A 19,866-nucleotide genomic window follows, 5' to 3' on the forward strand; every position below is an offset into this window, starting at 1 on the left:
GCGAAGCGCGAGCGGCCCCCTGAAGGGAACCGGAGCTAACCCCGCAGAGCAGCGCGGCGGGCAGGGACCCCGGGCCGGAGCGCGGCCGCCCCCGCCCAGCGTCCGGCCTCCAGCAGCGCTGCGCAGTCGGCCCCGACGCCACGGCGTGCTGACGTCTTGGCGCCGTCCCGCGCCCGGGTGAGGGCCCGCGGCTGCACGGCGGGCGAGGCGAGGGCAGGAGGAGCGCGCCCCCTGCCGGCGGGGGGCGGGGCCGGGGGCGCGGGGGGCGGGGCCGCGGCGCTATAAGAGGCGCGGCGGCGCGGGGGCTGCCAGGAGCGGCGGCGGCGGCGGCGCCCATGGAGCTGTCCGCGGTGGCGGGTGCTGAGCGCCCCAACGGCACGGAGCAAGCCCCCTTGCCCTTGCCCTTCCCCAGCCCGGGCTCCAACGGCACCCAGGGGCTCCCGGGCAAGAACGCCACCTCCATCATCATGGCCATCGCCATCACCGCCCTCTACTCCGTGGTGTGCGTGGTGGGGCTGCTGGGCAACGTCCTGGTCATGTATGGCATCGTCAGGTACGCGCCGCGCCGCGCCGCGCCGCGCCGCGGGTCCCGCTCACGGCTCGGTCTTCGGCGCGGCCAGGGACCGAGAGCCCGCTGTCGCTGTCCGGCCCGACCCGCGCCCGCGTGCCCGGGGACGTGCCAGGGCGAGCAGCGCCCACGCGCGGGGGTGGAGAGCGCCAGGGTGGGCGAGAGTGAGGGAGCGGGGACTGCAGACGGGGCGTGAGCGGGACAGGGCTGCGAGAAGCGGGCTGGGGACAGGGCAGGCATTCGGGCGTTTGTGTGTGCGTGTGTGAAGTGTAGCGGATGGGAGAGAGACTGTGCGCGCTCGTGCCCACGGGAACAGTGCATGCACAGAGGAACGGGGTGTGTGTTGGTGTGAACAGTGCGCCGGGGCAGCAGGTGAGAGTGGGGGTGGGATAGCACTGGTGCAAGAGGGGAGCCAGCCTATGCCAACAGACGCGTGTGTGTGTGTGTGTGTGATCGTGAGAGAGAGATAGCAAGGCACAGAGCAGGAGGGAGGGAAAGAGCCTGTGTGTGTGCGCGCAGACTTGTGCATGCTGAAGAAGGGGAAGGAAAAAGCACCCCTAAAACCACGGACTCCAAATGCTGCACGTGCCTCCAAATCCCTGCTGTGGCTCCTAGAGCAGAGCAGGCAGTGTGCAAGCAGCGCAGTCCTAGCGAGCGCAGCGTGCAGCGCTGGGAGAGGCGAGAAGTGGGATCCGGGGGAAATGCAGCACGCTGAAAATGTCTGGCAGCAAAGCCACGGCCCATCCCCCTCAGTGCCAGCAAACGTCAAGGGGGTGAAGCCCGGCGCTGCCCACGTGCAGGCTGAGAGCACTTTGCTCACGTGTGGCATTTCTGTGCATCGCACAGCTGGGCTGCGGCTGGGCAGAGGGAAGGGGTCGCATCTCTCAGCAGGCATCGCTTCCCCCATCGAAGCCAACGGGCTAATCTAACTTACGCCCGTTGAGAAACCGAACCCCTGTGGAGAATGGTTTCCAAGCCACAAAGAGCTGACCGTGCAGCCCCGTCTCGGATGAGCTCCAGTGGAGACCCCCAAACACCCTTGCACAACCCAGAATAGAGATCCTCGTTCTTTTTGACACAGGCAGAAAAGATCCTGGGCTCCAACTCTCTTCTCCTGCAACACCTTTCAGAATCCTCGTTAGATAACAGCCGTTCTGACAGAGTCTCCCAGAGAGACACAAATGCCCTGGCATTATGTGACGGTTATTTAATAAAACACCCTGTAGATAAGCAAGTGAAGATTTTCCCTTAGCAGAGGACAGGGACACAGATAACAGCAGATCTCCCCCCGAGGACTGGCCTGAGGTGCAAGCTAACATTAGCCAGATAGAGAGCCATGATTTCTTGACAACGGAGAGGAACGGATGCAAGTTTCCCAGCTAGAAGCCTGATCCAAAGCCTATTGAAGTTAATGGGAATATTTCCACTGACTTCAGTGCCAAGCCCAGTGGAGTTGGGAGCAAACTAGGTGCTGGAAATGGAGAGCTAGATCCACAGCTGGCGTGAATTGGTGCAACTTTTTTTGACTGCAGTGCAATCGCTGCTGGCTGAGAATCCAGCCCTGAGTCTGCAGCGTCTCTCCCGTGACCACACTCTCCCTGGTCTCATTCATCCACCCAGGCACCCAGGGCTCTTTGCCTGATGTAGTCTTCTCTCCCCCCTCTGCTGTCCTCCTGGACACTCCTAGCTGACCGCAAGGAAAGGCCAGTGGTTGCTTCCTTACAGTCTGCATTGGCTTAAGAGCAGGTGAAGCTGTAGTTACCAGAGGCACTGGGCCAGTATCTCCCCCCTATTGCAAACCTCCCATCAGCTCACCGGACCTGCCCGTAACTTTGAAATCAACCATATGAAATCACAGTGCTAAGGGCCAGGGGATGATGCCCCGGCTCGCACCATGAGCAGGTCGATTGGCCTGACCAAGAACACGCAGGGAACAAATGCGCCAGCACGGCCCAGGCCCGCGGCTATAAAACCCTCGGTAAATTTTACTGCAGCTATTATTACCATTTGTGAGAGTATCCCTGTAAGGGCCAGGGGTCTTAATCCTGGAGCAGCATCCTCATGTGCAAGGTGCTGTACGAGGGGTTGCAAGAGGGCTTTTTCTGCCTTTGTGGGGCTTTATCGCCTCCTTTCAAGGCCAGGTTCGAACACCGAAAGCTGGGTGATGTAAGTTGTGTGCGCTACACCACCACTGCTCTGATATTTTAATACTCTTTGGCTCTTAAATGGGGTTTTTTATTTGTGCACCTCAAAGTGTTTCACCTGCGCACCTTAAGATTGATCCCCATTTTACAGGTAAGAAAACTGAGGCACAGACTAATGAAGCAGTTTGCTCAAGGTCACCCAGGGATTCAGTAGAAGAGCCCAGATCTCAGCTCTCCAGGCACAAAGCTGCCTTGGGAGCTATGATTTTTGGAGCAGGGATTTGAGCCTCCCTATCCCATGGCCCCGGGGGAGAGAGAGCCTTGACACCTGGCTACAGCACCTGTCTCTCTGGCCCAAGGAGGATTTCATTTACCATATTTATGTATATACTTCTCTCCCCTCCCCCACAACTGTGTTTTGGGAAGGAAGAAAGGGTTTTTTTCCCTTTTAACCAAACTGCTCAGAATCAGTTTCCCCATCGGAGACAGGCACCCCAATTTTCAATCTGATTTCCCGGGAAAGAATGAGTGTAGTAATGTGAAGAAATAAGGTACTTGGACAACTAAATACAGCTCCAACAAGGCAGGAGAACCAGCAGGTCAGAGTGCTCCCCCAGGCTGTGGGCTCAAGCCCCTGCTGTGATGCATGTGGGCTGCCAGGTAAAAACCACTAGGCCAGAAGTTATTCTGGGGTCTCTCTTATAGACCCAGAAACCAGACCTGGGCACTTGAATCCTGGCTGAGGACCCTCTGTAGAGGGAAGCATCTCTGGCTGGCACTGCCGCTTTTTGCACAGTGTTACAGCTGGTGAAACCTCTGCTTTTCTGCGAGGTTAAAAATCCAAAAGACAAAATTATAGCATTCCCCAAACAAGGTCTTAGCAGGGCAGTAGAGTCAGACTGAGAAGTCTGCCAGGTGCCCAGTACTAGCCCCATGAGCAAAAAAAAGATGCAGCTGGGCACGTACGGGGCTTTCCTACAGCAGGACGGGTTCAAGTTCATTGTCCGTTTGTAAAATGGAGTAATAATATCAACAGCACAGAGCATAACGAGGCTTCCTGAAGGTTTGTGCAATGCTTTGAGGCATTCACAAGAAGCTCGTTGCCTAAGTGTTATTATTAATGACATTATACTGTATGCAAAAGCCAACAGTGATGCAGAACAAGCAGCAGTAGGAACCAGAGGGTTTTTTAATAAGGCAAGCTGCTGTAAAAATCAGAGCCTCGTTCCACGTCGCTTTGATTTCATGATTTCCAACACAGCTGCAGACCTCAGCAGAGATGGGGCCAGAGCCATGCTTTCGAAAAGAAAGCGTCACACCCCCCAATCCCTCCCCACCGGTCTGAAGTGCTTGTCCTGCTGATGAATGGAAATGAGGGAAAGCTGTGAAGATCCAGGAGGCTAATGAACAGCATTGTTGCAGCCTCAGTGGCGACTATGAAACCTCTGCTTTTCTGCAAGGTTAAAAATCCCAGCGGCGAAATGATACCATTCCCCAAACAAGGTCCTGGCAGGGCAGCGGCACCACACTCTGCCTACAAAGCTGCAGCTGGCGAGCAGAGGCATTGAACGCAACAGGGCAGCATTTGCTCAAAATCCCGAGTTTTAGCTATTTTCAGCTTGCTCGATATTCTGCCAGCAGCCTCAGTACCAGTACGTAGCAACCATCACATAAGGTCACTCTGGCCTGGATCAAACTGCATAAGAAATAGATGGTATGATTCACACGGGGGAACTAAACCTACCCATTAAACATGGACTGCAAATGTGCTACATAAGATGTGCTTATCAGTCTCCTGACTGACTCTGCTCCGGTCGAACTCGATGCACCTCGGCTAGCAGGTCCGTTAGCTTATCTTTCAGTGGACAAATTCCTCCTGCTGCATCAGGTATAAAACAAAGCAGGAGTTTTTAGAGACTGATCCTGAACAACTGAAGCCAATGGCAAAACTTGGACAGACTTCAGTGAGAGCAGGATGGCTCTGATCTGGCTTGAGCTAAAGCTGTGTGCCAAGCTAACGTCTATTAGGTCCGGAGGATCGGTCTAGCTCCTGGTGCTTTCTGTGAAGCGCCATGAGTTAGACCCAGGAGCTGCACTTCTGTTTGCATCTGAAAACACGCCCACTGCTTTTGGCCAAGGGGGTCCTTTACCTGTTGATTTGAGGGGACTGGGGTTGGGGAACGTACAGCATTGGGAAGCCCTTGCTTGTGAAAGGAAGGGAAAATAGCACATGGTTAAGCTTGCTCACAGCCAAACTAATATGCAATTCAAATGCGTCTTAGGAAGTGAAATAAGACTGGGAGGCACGTCTGCATCTATGAGATCTTTAACCTGCTTTTGTCTGGTGTTTTTAACCTTTGCAACTGTGGCTCGGGTGCTTGCACATGCATGTGTGTGAAGGAAGAAACGGTGAGACTGGCAGGTCCAACGGGGCCCAATCCAAAGTCAATGGGAATTATCCTTTGACTTTGGGGCAGGTCAAGGGAAGCAAATAGAAGCATGAAAGCTAAGCTAGAGAAATCCACCCGAGTGTCAGCCTGACAGATGTGTGTTATTAGCTCTGTAAATACCCACCGCTGGTTGAGAACAGCTTGGTCAGGAAGGGCATGGTAGAAGCAGACTGTAGCATATGGGGAACATCCTTTCCAATTCTACTCGTTAGCTAGCCTGTAACCTTCAGTCCCTCCACCTTAAGTGCATTGTGGACAAAGTCCTGCACCAAGGTATCTGGCATCTCATTTACCAGGCCAACATCTGCTGCCAGGATGAGCTCAATCCACAAGAAAGGAAAAGGCACCCTCTCTCCTGCACCTTCATCCAGACATGCTGGAAGTGTTTTACAGAACTGAATTCGCTTTAGTTTGCTTCTGCAAACCTATTTACTGAGAGTTTCAGATATGCTTACTCCCAAACAGTTTCTTTCTTCCTCCCTCTGGGCAGTACTTATTGCTGAAACCAGCTGCCAAATCAAAGGCACCTGTGAGCCAAATTCTCGGATCATCTGCCTCGGCGTACCTCCAGCTTACCCCACGTGGGAATCCAGCCCAAAAGTTAAAAGTGTGGACTTGGTCCCTTCAGACCCTGGGCCACATCCTGCTTCAGCTGCAGTGGGGTAACAGAGAGAGAACTGCTTGGGTGAATGGGGTCGCTCCAGATGCACTTATGGTGCCCGTTGTATCAATGAGGTCTGTGCAATGGAGACGCAGCAAGTCTCCACGCAGGGCCAGGTGGGAGGCTGCAGGAGGAGGAGGGTAGGGAAGGGTCTTTCCCAGGGCGCACGACCTGGGAGAACTAGCACACCCAACACCCAAGGAAGCAGGGAGGAGCACCGTGGAGCCAGGATCCAGCCCCTCAGACTGGTGGCTGCAAGGAGGAGGCAGGGCAGGGGAGCTTGTGCCGCGGAGGAGAGCATAGCAGAGGTCTGGGGGGGCTTGTGTCTCCCCTGCCATCCACCTCATCCACCCCCCAGATTTTTTGAAGCCACGGGCTGGGATAGCGCTAGGCTCTGGTGCTTGGATGCATAGACTGGAGGAGGGCAGGGCAAGGGCATTTCCTATCCGCAAAGCCTGGCGGGCGATGGAGAGCGCCAGTCATGCGTGGCTGACGGTGGCAGGTTCCCAGGTTGGGCACTGGAGGGGGCGTCAGCAGGGCCAGAGCAGCCCCAACCCAGCCCAGTGTCATTGACAGAGCTTCAAGGGCAGAAAGGCACCTAGGCAGGCCTGGGGGTGCGATGCACTGGGGTCCATCGCTGCCAGGACCGAGCAGGCTGAAAAGAGCAGCACTGACTGCAGGAGCCCAGGAGCTGCCACACAGAGGAGGAGCCCGACAGGAACCAGGATAATGCAGGTGCAGAGAGAAAGAGAGGCCAGAGCTGTGCAACTTGAGCCCGGGGGCAGGTGGGGGCTTGAAGCCTCATCAAGAAATTCTCCTGCATGCACCATTCACGACGTGGCTTTGCTGCTTGCACTTATCACTGCCTTGATGCTACGCTGGCAAAATAGCCCTTGACACGCTTTGCAACTTCGTGATCTCACCTGAGCGCACCCGGAGCATAAGTGACACTGTCCGCTACCGTTACTCACCGCGTGGGCTCCTGGCGGAGATGCACGCTGCCTTGGTAGGTGCCCGATGCCCAATTTACAGAGGCAGGATTCACAGTGGGCTTGTTAGTGCTTTTCTTTCAACCCTGTGACTTCAAGGTGTTTGCTGCTGCTTGGATTAATGGATTTTAGCAGCTGGAGGCCTTAGCAACACGGTGCAGAGACCTATTCTGTTGTTAAGACCTGCTTTGGCCTTTTTGAAAGTCTTTGGAGGTGGCTGCAGCATCTCCCAAAGGGGGATGGTGCTTTAGGCAGCCAGAAGCTGCCATCCTGGCTTAGGGTTAGATCATATGGACATGGATCCAGACCGTCTGCCTCAGCTTCCCAGTGCACGGGAGAGACGCTTTAAACAGGAGACAGCGCCTTGCCCCTGTGCAGGGAGGCCCTGCTCGCTACCTCTGGGGTTGTGCCCATCGATTGTCTCTTTAGGGCTCTGGATCACTTCAGGAGCAGTCTCTGTGGTGAACTGAGTGCATTCAGGCACTGCTCACCTGGGCTGTACACAGGGCAAAGGCTCCTCGCTCCCTTACATAAGCATGCAAGTCTAGCCAGGACTGGTCCCTTAGCCCCACTCAGCCCATAATGCAGAGATTCCCAACCGGGGTGCCTCGTTATCCTCTCAAGGGTGCCGTGGTCTGCCACACGATATTAGCGTGGTTTACACTTGCAAACCTGATCCGCAGGATAAACCCAGAGATTTCAAAGTACAACGTTAAAACTGCCCAATTATTTTCCCAAAAAAGTCAAAAAAAGAGTGAAAACTAAGAGCTGGCATTTTCCAAGGGTGCCTTGAATCTCTCCAGGATGGCCTCAAGTCTAAACAGGTTGAGAACCATTGCTGTATTGGGCCCTTTATAGAGGAGGCTCCTAACAGCTTCCATAGAGATTTGTCTGAAGAAATCCTTGTCCAGATCCATCATGTTCACTTGCTAGCTATTTAAATACCCAGCGTCTTCCAGGGACGCTTTCCAGAGGAGTCCCTTCTGGATGTCACATACCTGCACACGCACACACATGTGCAGATATGCATACAAGGCGCCAGTACACATGCACACACCCGGGCACACTGACATGGATAGGCACGTGGTCAGCCATGCAGTAGTTTATTTGATCCGTGACTGTTGCATAAGAAAATCAGATTTGCACTCGCACAGCCAGGAAAGCTGGTGGGTGACGTTCTCAGAATACAACGAAAAACCCAGAATCCTGAGAGAAGCAACAGGGAAATGACAGTGAAAATACCAAGATTTGCCTAACTGAAGGCCTGGAAGTGCTGCTCCGGTTATAAACACATCGCCGGGCCCATGACGCACTGCACAATGCTCCCAGATGCCGGATTAACATAACAGCCCGTAATGGCTGTGAAGAGTCTTTTCCAGTCCATCAGTCAATTATCCATGTCGTAAGATGAAGTTACATGATATAATCTGATGGCTCAAGCAGACTGTGCTCCGTTAGCTCGCAAAGCATCTGCCCTTTAAAATGCTCCTAAGTATCGAGGTAAGGATTTTTGCAGGTGATGTCTTTTATTGGACCCAGCTGCATGGATGGGATAAAAGTTAGACAAGCTTTTCAATCTACAGAAACACAGAGAAGGGCATTGGCCTGGCTCCTGCGGAGTCAGTGTTAAAAACAAATGAAGCTCTTTGTCCTTACCCCGGGTTTAGCACAAGGGTTTAGCGAGGAGCCACTTTCACCCTGCAGATTGGCCAGACTTCAGCCAGGCTCCAAAGCACTGTAGGATTTCTGCAAACCAGCCTGCCTGCTGGAAGGGATTTCTCCCAGCCATGTGTCTGCATGCATGCCCTCTTAATGAGATGGCTAGTAATGCATGATACCGAGATGAGACCAGTGTTTGTTCCAAGGCTCACTGGATAAGCAAGTTTTTCCTCAATACCCACCACCACTGTCAGCTCCTACAGGTCTCAGCCAAGAGCCAGATCCTCTGTTGGTATTTACTGATGTAGCTCCGATGACTCAGTGAGGCCACGGGGATTGAAAAGCTTTATTGAGGAAATGCTAAAATTACAGTTTTTGGAAGTTGGAAGACAATACAGCACCCTGCACAGTGTAGCTACAGACACATAGCTGGGGTATGTTGATGCAATCTAGGACATGTAATTAGTCATGCAGCCTATTTTAGCCCAGGGTAAAGTAGTTAGAAAATTCAAGATCTAATCCTGACTGTCCAAAACACACAAGCAAGCAACACGCATGATCACTCAAGTACTTATCATGGGGACTGATTAGCTGTTGCTTCATCCTTTGCTTCACCATGGGTGCCTGTGGGACGTGAGAGCAAAGGGCTAACGTTGGAGTCAGGGCAGGACACTGGTGGGCCCAGGTAGGAGTGACCAAAGGAGGGGCGAGGCAGCAGATAACCACCCCTGATCCTCATCCTGTTTAACCACTGAAGGCAAGAGAGCTGCACTGATGCAAAGAGAAGGAGCCTCATCATTCTTCCCCAGGCTGCTTCTCCAGGAGGTGTTGGACCCATAAGGTGCATCTACATGTTCAGGTAATGCACTTCAAGTAATGTGCATTAAATTAAGTCTCTCCATTGTGAGGTACTAGAAAAATGTGCATTAGCTTATTTTAATGCACATTAGCTGAAGAGCACAGGGTTTTTGTGATGCTTTAATGTGCACTAAAATAGGCTAATGCGCATTAAAGTGCATGCACCCAGTGGCTAAGAGATGGGGCTGTCTCTCCTCCTGTCCAGCCCTGCTCAGGGTGCCCGACCACCCAGGGTTCAGTGGGTCCCACTTCCACAGACACTAGAGGCAGGACTTTGAGGCGGGTCTGATTTAAACTCCTATCTGCCAAGTGCTCTCTCCAATTCTTGCAGCAAGAAGTTTCCTTCCAGCCAAGAGCAAATGCCAGGGAGTTTTGGGTTAAGCCCTGCAATAAAGCCAGGCACATCCATCACACCCAGTCCCACCCGGGAGGGACAACAGAAACAATATCCAGGCTCCATTTGGAGCAGGCAACGACGCATTATTTTGTTCTCTTACTGTACGGTGCCCAGAGCTTTGCTTGGCAAAACGCGTGCTAGATGCAGGTGTGATATACATTCACAGCCAGTAACTTGCTCCTGGGGACCAGAGCAGAATCGGGCCCTGTTGCACCGGCACCGTCATTCTCTTCAAATGGCAAACAGCTCGGCGAGCAGCGTGGCACCCATCCGGGGAAATAGCTCCCTTTGCGTAGCACATCCCCTGGAGTCACAATGCCCTTCCTCGCGACAGCTGCTGTATCCGTTTGGGGGGATAAAAACCAAATGACAATTACAACTGTTTAATCAAGAGGACAGTATGAGGCAGAGACAGCCTGCTGGTAGCATCCGTCCCAAAGGTGACGTGGGGACTAATGAAGTGTCGCGCAGGTACAAATACTCCAGACTGCTCCTTTGTTGCAGAAGTTGCCAAAGGAGGATTAGAGATGGAAGATCTAAAAAAGCAGAAATCGTGGCATTTTGTCATCTCCCAGTTCATATTCAGCGCATCTTCTTTCAGCTTCAAGACTTTCCCCGGTGGTTTCGTACACACCTGAGCCATACAAGGCACGATAGCTGCACGGTGCCTGTTTAATCGCTATGAGCTCCTCTACCCGGGAGACTCGATCGGCCTCACTGCTGTGAAATAAGCCGTTCCACGGCAGCTGATCTGGGATAACTACCCATGTGGATGCTCTGTTCTGAAATAAATGTGACTTAATGCTGGAAGAATCACTCGGTTTCCAAGACAGAGAATTTCCGAAGGGGAGCAAATAGTCTGAAAAAAAATCAGGTCGTTTTTATCTAGATGCAGAGTAAGGGAAGCGTGGAGAGAGACAGCAGGCCTGGCCCTGCCAGGAGCCGAGCTCCTGTTGGAGGTAGATGGGGGAGCACCAGGTACCGTGAAGACCCGAGTCCCCCAGAAAGCACTGTGGAGGGGCGGGGAGAGGATACCGAGTACACGATGCCTTTCTCATCTTCGTGGGCTTGATTCAGATGGGTCTTGCCACTATTCCTCAGGTGTCCAAGCGAAGCGGTAAGCAAATAATACGGAGATGCTGAGGCAGAAAGCTCAGGAGCTGGCCCCTGCTCTGAGCTGGGCTTCAGGGTACAAGATGCACCAGCTGGCAGGGCGCAAGCAGGATGGGGAAGACATCGCACAAGCCAGAGGGCATGGGGCGAGCCAGCAGCCTGCTCCAGCCACGGCATAACCGATGGACCAGCAGTGCCGTCCTGGCATAGCAGGACTCTTCGGCCGATCACCGGCTGACGGAAACGGCAGTGCCGTTTCCCACCAGCTGCCCCTGCCCTGTGCCTGTGGGCGAGAGGAGGCAGAGGTAAGGAGGCCTCTGCCTCCGAGCCATGGGGGTGCAGTGAAACGTCCCGTCTGTCCCCAGATGCCCCTTCCCCAGGACATGGAGGGACAAGAGCTGTCAAGTGGAGGAACATGACGGGGCAAAGGACACAGGAGCTGCCCGCTAATGATGCCATGGTCATAGCTGCGTGTGCACCCCACGTCCCATAAAATCACAGACAATGAGGGTGGGGATGGTGCTCAGGAGGTCGCATCTAGTCCAACCCCTGCTCCGAGCAGGACCAGCCTCAGCTAAATCACCACAGCCTAGCCTCCAAGGATGAAGACCCCCCCGGGATAAGCAGGCCGGCTCGCTAAGGATCCAGGAAGCTGGCACAGTCAGCTCCCGCTGTACGTACAGCCCCTAGCACCCAGGGGCTCGGGCTTTGGGCTGCTCCTGTAATCCCACCCTCATCACTTCACACCGTTCTGCAGCCTAAGGATGCACGTCGGGTCCCGGCAGGAATCGTCTGTGTCCTTTGGCTGGAGAGCATCTCTGCAATGCCGCCCAGGGCCTCGCTCTCCATCTCAGCTGCCTGGCTAATCGTCGCGTCGTCTTCACTTCGTTAGGAAAGGGATGGGGGTTAAGTAGCCGAAGAATGGGAACACGGTCCATTAAACCTCTGAACTCTTTTGCGCAGCGTCGGAGGGTGGGAAGGGAAGAGATTCTTGCGGTGACAGGCCAGGGTCACTCACGACCTGCTTTTCCCATAGCGCTAGAGGGTTAGCATAAGCTAATTACAGGATGGCAACATGGGTTTTTAGCAGAGGGCAGAAAAGCAAGGCGGGGGGGGACTGGGAGATCTCACTGCGCCGGATCCCCAGCGTAGCTGTTTGGAAGTCAGTAAAAATGCCTGGATGGGAAAGACTCGGTGAGCTCCCTCCAAATGCATCCTCGGCAGCACTGTTAGGCCTGGTGATGGGGCATGAGGAGCTGGGGGCAGGTCCAGGACCCAGCCCCATGGAGCGAGGCATGAGGCCACTTCAGTCTCCGTCAAGCAACCCTCCCACCCCAAATCTTGCATGCTTGTGGTGCGCTGCCCCAGCTGCTAGCACGGTGCCACCAGACCACGGCTGGGTTTGAGAACGGCCTCTCTGATCATCACTCACCTCCTCACCACTGCACGGACCAGCACAGCCCTCCCAAAGCCCAGCCAAGCCATGTCCATGCTGCAGCAACAGCACCACAAACCCAATTCCCACCCAATTTGAACAAAGACCCACCCTAGTGACTCTAACTGTGATGTTAACGGAGCCCACAGACCTCATCCACCCCACCATCACCATCCTCTTTCTCCGTGCCACGAGGGCTGCACCGTATGGGGCTGGGGCTGACACCAGGGCACCAGCAGGCCCTGCCACTGGGAAGGAAGGCCTTTATGTCTGGCAGACCAAGAGCTTTAAAACCCCTGTGGCAAAGGCTGTGTCACTACAACGTGCGCATCGTGCTGTGATAAGAGCTGCTGCTGCTCGGGGAGAGATCTGGCCAAGCTGCCTAGGGAACAAGCTGTGGGTCTGGGCAAAAAGCTGCTTAATTCAGGGCCCCCATATGGTGGAGTAGGGATGGGGGATGAGCATGCATACAGGCTCTTGCAATAGGTTTGCCATAAGCTCCAGCAGACATCACCGAAGAGCAAGGCCGTTCCTACCCCCCGGCCCTTGCAGAGGGACTGGGAGCTGGGAAGGGGAATGGGAACAGCTCCAATGCAGCCGTAGGGTAGCCCGTGATCCTAACCCAGCCCTTCTGCGAGGCTGGGAGAGCCTCAAGCGATGGCAACTCCATTGGTGTCCCAACAACTGCAAGGTCCTGGTCCTTCCTGGAGCCCCACATCTCGTTTTCCCCCATCAGTGGAGGGGAACCCCCAAATGGAGACTAGGGTAGGGTTGGACAGGCTGGATTTGCTCCTAGATGATGTTTAAAAAGCCACATGCCCACCCACATATGACCTGTTTCCCATTTAACCTTTCCAAGCCCCACCGAAGCCATGGGGCAGGTTGCTTCAGTCGCACGTGGCCATGCACATACACACTGGTTTCTATGCTCCCACCCTGCAGTGGGGAACAAAAAAGCTGATGGGATGAATTAAGCTTTTCTGAAGTCAATAGAGTCAAGCACTTTCCACCACCAATGATTTTGGCCCATGGGGTTGTGCAGGTCATTCCCCCTCACTGAGATCTTTTTTTCCTACAGTAATGTCTGAGCAAAGTAATTTATGAGCAAAGTGAACATGGAATAATTGGTATTGCCCAGACGCATTGCATTAAGATGGGCGGTTATGAAACAATAAGGAGGCAAGCATTAATTACAAGGGTTTACCCGAATCTCTGAAAGAAATCGGGGATGTCGTGAACGCGTCTCTCAACGGGTTTGAATTCTGCATGCTTGTGTATGCGGCCGTAGCACTTTTGGCAACAAGGGATGTTTGCTCTGGCGTCTTGGAGCAGAATTTCTCCTGCTAGGGAGGAGGGGATGAGAAAAGAGGCATGCCCTGAAGGTACTGGGCTCAAGAAGCTTGGGGTTCAGGTCCCAGATCTCCACAGGACCTGGGGGACTGGCACCTGGGCCCCAATTTCCAAAGACATCACACACATCATCGGAGCCAGCTTCTGTAGACAGCTGCCCGCTCCGCACACAGCGTTTGTGTCATCTGGGCCTTCATCCATCTGCACTTCATGGATTTGTACGGGGTGGTTTGCATAGGACTGACCCTGCCTCGGGCAGGGGGTTGGACTAGACGACTTCTGGAGAGCCCTTCCAGCCTGACTTCACTAGGATTCGTTTCCCGTCTCTGAAACGGGGACCACCATCTTCTCTTCACGTCTGGTCGACTTAGATCACCGGGGCTTTGTAGTAATGTTGGTCGCTCCGGAGTGCGGGATACGGGTGGATCCTAATGGTTCCCAGTCTGGGGAGCAGACCAGCGGTGCTCCGTATTTTTGCCCTGTGAGCAAGATGGGCAGCACTTGGTCTGTCCCCACGCCCGGGCACGAGCACCCCGGAACAGACCCTGGGGGATATTACATCTAGCCCAAGGGCAGCCCTGAGGTTGACTCGAGAGAGCTGGCAAGGCTTCGGGAACTAGGAAAGGGATGGGGGTTAAAAAAAAAAGTCCTGAAGTCTCCCATATTCCCAGTTCCCTTCTTGGCACAGCTCTGGGCCTGCCTGGGCAAAGGACCCGAATCCTGCTCTTCCCAGCACCCGTCCCCTTGAATTCCCCAAGTCTCGCTCCGTCCCAACTCCAAAGCTGCAAAGTCATTTCTTTGGTACAATGCACAGCGAGTAAGGAGGAATGATTAATTAGTGCCGTGCCAGCCAAAGCCGTGACTCTGGTATCTTTATCGCTGTAATCCTTTGTCACAATATACGACTAATTATAGCTGGAGTTTAAATCCATTATGTGAAAGCTAACCCTAGTGCCAACCTCAAATAACCCTTACTTTGGAGGATTTATTAAGACAAATTGATGGGAAGAACGAAGATAATATTTCTAGTCTTCACAGGCTGCTGGTCGCGGGGAGCCAGGGGGGAATTTGTTAGTGGCATTCTGGATTTTAAATGAATGCCCGATCTGCCCAAAACCATCTCGTGCTGCCCTTCCTCACCTGTGTCATCTTTACCCATGAGAATGGCTTTGTCGAACAACCGGTTGAACAAATGAGGTTTACATGGGCGGGAAGGGCTTACGGAAATGTGGAGAGTCATAACAAGACTGCAGTGCAGTTCACCAATTTCTTCTCCCCAAAAAACGAAAGAAAAATGTTTCAGGATGATCTGAAACAAACAGTCTCGGAAAGTTTCAGCGAAGCGGAAAGGAGAACAAAATGGAGAGCCTGCATCAAGCGCAAACGCTTCGTTCAACACACAATCAAACTTTCTTCTGACTTCAGATGTTTTTTTCAAGCTCGTTTAATCAAAAATTGCAAGGCTCTTTCAGCCGGCGAGCTGTTGGGGACGGGAACATGCAGCGAGTTTCTGTAAACCGTGCTGAAGCGAAGCAGTCAGACCTTCGAGGATTGTTTTGCTTGCTTTAGCCAGGCAGCAAAACCCCAGCGAGCGAGTCTGCGGAGCTTGCTGGCGTTATTAAAATCTGCTTTTTTTCCCACCCCCAAAAACATCCTGGCCCATCCATTTCTCCTAGGGGTATTGGTCGAGTAAACCGGTGATGCTCAGCCTTTGCATACCGGCGAAGGGGGACAGTGCTGGAACTGGGCAGTCGACCACCGCTGCTGGCAAGTGTGAACCAGCCGAGCGTCTGGCTCTGTCGCAGATTAAAGCCAAGCAAAGCAAATGCAAAATGTGACCAAATCCATCCCCTCCTTCACGTCCCTACGTGCCGGGGTCTTACTGTCACCTCGCTTGGGAGTCCATGAGCACATGGCACGCAGAGCCGGGCCAGCGCGGTTGCAGGCACCTGCCTTTGAAGCCCAGCCTGGTTTTCATTGTTAAAATCATCCTTCCTTTCTGAATGGGCTGGAAGCCCTTTGCTCGCCAGCCCAGCACGCAGGGACCACAGGCGCCTGCCCTCACAACTCCCCCACCCGGGGCAAGCTCAGCTTTGTCTGCCCATGGGCCAGGCCAACGTACCCATCAGCTCTCCCCCCCCTCTGGGAAGCTCCAGTTCCCAGCTAGAAGCCAATGAAAGCGGGTGGGGTTTGTTTTGAAATCCAGCAACCGAAGTGTTAATTGTGTATCATGCACACAGGCTAATTAGAACAGGCAGGGCCCAAGTCACGCCTGGGGTAACGCCTGCGAAGTCAGCGGACGCTACGCCTGGGACTGAACGTCATGGCCCTAGGCGCCTTTCATAGGGTGACAAGAGCTGTGAATGTCCTCACTCGCGCTCCTCTTTAATTAATTAGGCTGGATTTGCATGAGCCCTGCAGACAGGCTGTGCTCTGGAGTGGGCTCGTGCATGCCATTTGCAAGACAGCGAAGCTGCTGCTCCGCTGGCTGCCTCGGATACTAGCGCTGACCCGCCTGGCGCCGTGGCATGGAGAGCAACGGCGTGGTTTTGTCCGGCCAACCCTAGCACAGCGGGTCCCAAGGATCTCGAGGCACCCCACAGTCCCCTGGGTCAAGAATCACTGCCTTAGATCACAAGGTGGCAGCTCCTCCCCTCCAATGATGCTTTTTGCCCCCTGGGAAACAGCAACCCGGGTGAGTTGCGCATAGCCCAGGAGTCTTTTGCTGCCCTGTGCAGATCCCTCTCCTGACCCCCATCTCTTATGGATGCAAAGGCAGTGTGCTGATCTGAGGCACAAGGGGCCAAAAGCAAAGCCCCGGGAAGAAATCACCCAGGGACGCCCCTCGCTGCCCTTGCGGTCTGCCCCATCCATGCTATGGGCTGGAAGTGCCTGTTGGAAAAGACACAGGAGGCTCCGTGCTCCTTCACCCGCTTCACTCTCAAGCGGCAGCATCCATGTCCATCGTTTCATAGTCGTTAGGGGCTGGAAGGGACCTTACAGATCATCGGGTCCAGCCCCCCTGCACTTTGGGCAGGAAAGACCATTGGAGTCAGATGACCCCAGCAAGGTGGGCATCAAGACGGGCATCCACATCCACACGGGGAAGCGGAGAGCTCCCAGGACCCAGCTGGCAGATGGGAAGAGAGGCAAGCCCGGGTTCTGCACTAGGCTTTCCCACCCAGACAAGTCATGGGACTTCTGCATGACACTAGAGCCATGTACATGAGACCATAGCATGATTTTGTAGGTACTGGTTAAGGTTGCTGCACAGGGGCTCAAAATCCATCCCCAGGCCAAAGTGCTTAGCCACTTCATGCTGCAACTCTCTCTGCACCGTGCAGACAGGAGGGCAATGACAAAAGGCATCTTTTTTGCATATTGTGATTCACCCATACATTCCCTGGACTCTCTTAGGACATATACACGTACCTACATACAGAAGCACTATGAGTGGCATACACCTGCCATCAATATGTGCACGCGCCGCATCCAGCTCCATATGCTAGGGCGGCGATTCTCAACCTTTTTAGGCTCGAGACACCCTCAATAGACTCACAGCCCCCCAGGAAAATGTCAGCTCTTCGCTTGCACGCATTTGTTTTTTTTACTACAGAAAAATAACAGCGAGTTTTTTGTTGCAAAGAACCCCAAAAGCCCACAAATAGTGCAGTGTGTTTTTAACATTGTGGATTCCTATTTGAAATCTCTGGGCTTATCTTATACAGAATCACTGGAGTCGTGTATTTAGGCACCTAAATATGACCCTATTCCATTAGGCTTAATTAGCACTGGAGGCTGGTGACCCTCCTTATGAAAGCAGATGGGTTAAAATAACTTTTCAGGGACTCGGGCAAGGTGCAGTGGGGTCGCACTGTGGCACTTAATTGCTGGAATAGGGCTAGCGGGTCTAACAAAATATGCCCTGATTTGGGCTGGTGCTTCTGCTGCCGTATACTTGGTAAATACTATCAATACAGTAATGCAATCTGCCCAGCAAGGGTGCTGTGAGGGGTCGCTGGTAAAGGATGCTAGGCTTTCAACTTTAAGGGACTGTTTTCTGAAGACTTGCCGACAAGGGGTGGAAGAGCACACTAGTAGCCCCTGCTTCCTATCCAGTGCTTTCCATCTAGGGAGATCAAGGTGCTTCACAAAATAGCAGTGCATCGTTAGCCCCATTGCACAGATGGGGAAACAGAGGCACAGGGAGGGGCAGGGACTCTCTCCTGGGCACCCGGCCGGCCAGGCAGTGCTGGGGATTCAGCCCGAGTCCCAGTGCAGTGCTGCTGGCGTTGCCTGCCTTCACAGGGCCCCAAAGTGCTCGAGTGGATGTTTGCCACGTAAACAAGGCAGACTCCCTAATATGCAAAATGCCAAGGGAAAAGAGCTGGAGAAAAGGAGACAGAAGGAAAAAATGCTGCACAGCCCATTTCACTCATTAGGGTTATTGATGCTTCCTGTCCTGAGAACAGCGTGTTTCTGGTACAAATTAACGGCGCTGTGCTCAGCATCACCTTGCAATAATAACATCTACATGACCAGCAGCCCATGGCTGAAATTAAGCCAAGGCAACGTTCCTCTCTGCACTCCCCCGCGCCGACCATGGATCAAACCCTAAACGACACATCGTCCCCGGAGGAAAAGCCTCGGCAGAGATCACTTGGTGTTTTTCTTCTGCCGCATGGCAAGTCACAGATCTTGAGAGCAGGTCGCAGGCAGCTTGAGAAACCCTCTTGGAGCCCGGGCCTGTGAGCTGAATCCCAACCAGTCAATCCTGGAGGAAATGGGAGTTTTTCCCCCGCGCGCTGCCAGCGCTGTGCGCTTGTGGCGTGGTTAACAAGGCCACTTAGCTCCTAATGAAGGGCTCAATTAGGGCTGGGGACCAGCTACGAGCATCAGGTCAGGAGTAGCAGAGGGGGCTCGGATAGGGACTAGGCAGGTCAACCCTTAGGGATGCTTTACGAAATAGCGGAGCATCGCTAGCTCCATTTCAAGGGATGGGACCGGTGGAAGAGCGGCAGCTCCAGGATGGTGCAGAGAAGGAAGCAGGAGCAATCCCACCCAACACATGGAGCACCCCCATGCCCTGCCGCATCACACCCTGGGCCACGTGTGCCAGCAGGTCCTCCTTTTCCTCCTTTTCCGACTCCTTCAAGACAACCTACCACTGCTGCCAGCTGGGAGAGTTATTCCTGGAGTTCAGCTGGGATGGGTGGAAGCCAGGAGGCACCGTTTTATAGCAGATGGTGCTGGGTTACAACACCCAAGTGCAGCGGGGCTGGACCCGATGATGTGTAAGGTCCCTTCCAGCCTATGACACTATGAAGGGCAAGGCCCCGAACTCTTGCTGGCCCGTGGGATAGGAGGAAGGCTCATTGACCCTGCCCTGTCTACCCATGCTAGGGCTAACTACTGTTTGACAGGGTCACTGGAGATGGGAAGCCACTTGCTGCCAGTGCGCCTTTGCAACTGGGTCCCCCAGATACCAAGGCTCACATCACAACCCCTCTAGGAAACAGTCCGTGTGCTATGATGCACATCGCTAGGCAGAAAGCAGAGAGGTCACACTGCTTCTTTTTAGTAGGAGACTAAACAGCCATCCCCCGCCACCCCACTCACTCCACCCTGAAGCATCTTAGCATCTGGTGGTAGGACGCATCAAGGAACAACCACAAAACACAATGTTTAGCATCATGCTGCTGGAGAACGGCTGTGACCACAGCCCTTCCCAGAGGTACAATCATCTTCAACCAGATGCTTGTAGGGGGCAACACCTGCCCAGGCAACGAGCTGTACTGACCACCCATCACTGCTGCTCAGCTTCACCCAAGTCAGGCCAATCTTGCCTGCAAACTGCACAGACCTGGGGACTTTCTAACCACCTGGAGAAATAAATTTCAGAGTCAGGAACAATTCATAAAATCATAGAAAACAAGGGCTGGAAGGGAGCTCAGGAGGTCACATCTAGTCCAACCCCTTTGTCTAAGCAGGACCCGCCCCAGCTGCACCATCCCTTTGTCTACCTCAGTCTTAAAAACCTCCAAGGATGGAGACTCCCCCACCCTGGATAACCTGTCCCAGTGCTTCACCACCCTCCTCGTGAGAAAGTTTTTCCTAATATCCAACCTCAACTTTTCTTGCTGCAACTTGAGCCCATTGCTCCTTGTCCTGCCGTCTGCCCCCACTGAGACCAGTCCAGCCCCATCCTCTTTGCAGCCCCCCTGCAGGGAGGTGACGGCTGC

At 53.8% G+C, this 19,866-nt stretch overlaps 1 protein-coding gene across 1 annotated transcript in view; it reads left to right on the forward strand.

Annotated features, from left to right (window-relative positions):
* The first annotated feature begins 325 nt into the window (after positions 1 to 325).
* OPRD1 (opioid receptor delta 1) overlaps positions 326 to 19,866 on the forward strand; it is a 30,285-nt gene continuing 10,744 nt past the window's right edge. The window contains exon 1 of the mRNA XM_090057777.1: positions 326 to 553. Within this exon, the coding sequence (XP_089913903.1) occupies positions 336 to 553 (218 nt within the window). The 5' untranslated portion in view covers positions 326 to 335. The remainder of the gene's footprint in view (positions 554 to 19,866) is intronic.

Source organism: Crocodylus siamensis, chromosome 7, assembly GCF_052110815.1.
Source record: "Crocodylus siamensis isolate JL-2025a chromosome 7, ASM5211081v1, whole genome shotgun sequence".
Lineage (NCBI taxonomy): Eukaryota > Metazoa > Chordata > Crocodylia > Crocodylidae > Crocodylus > Crocodylus siamensis.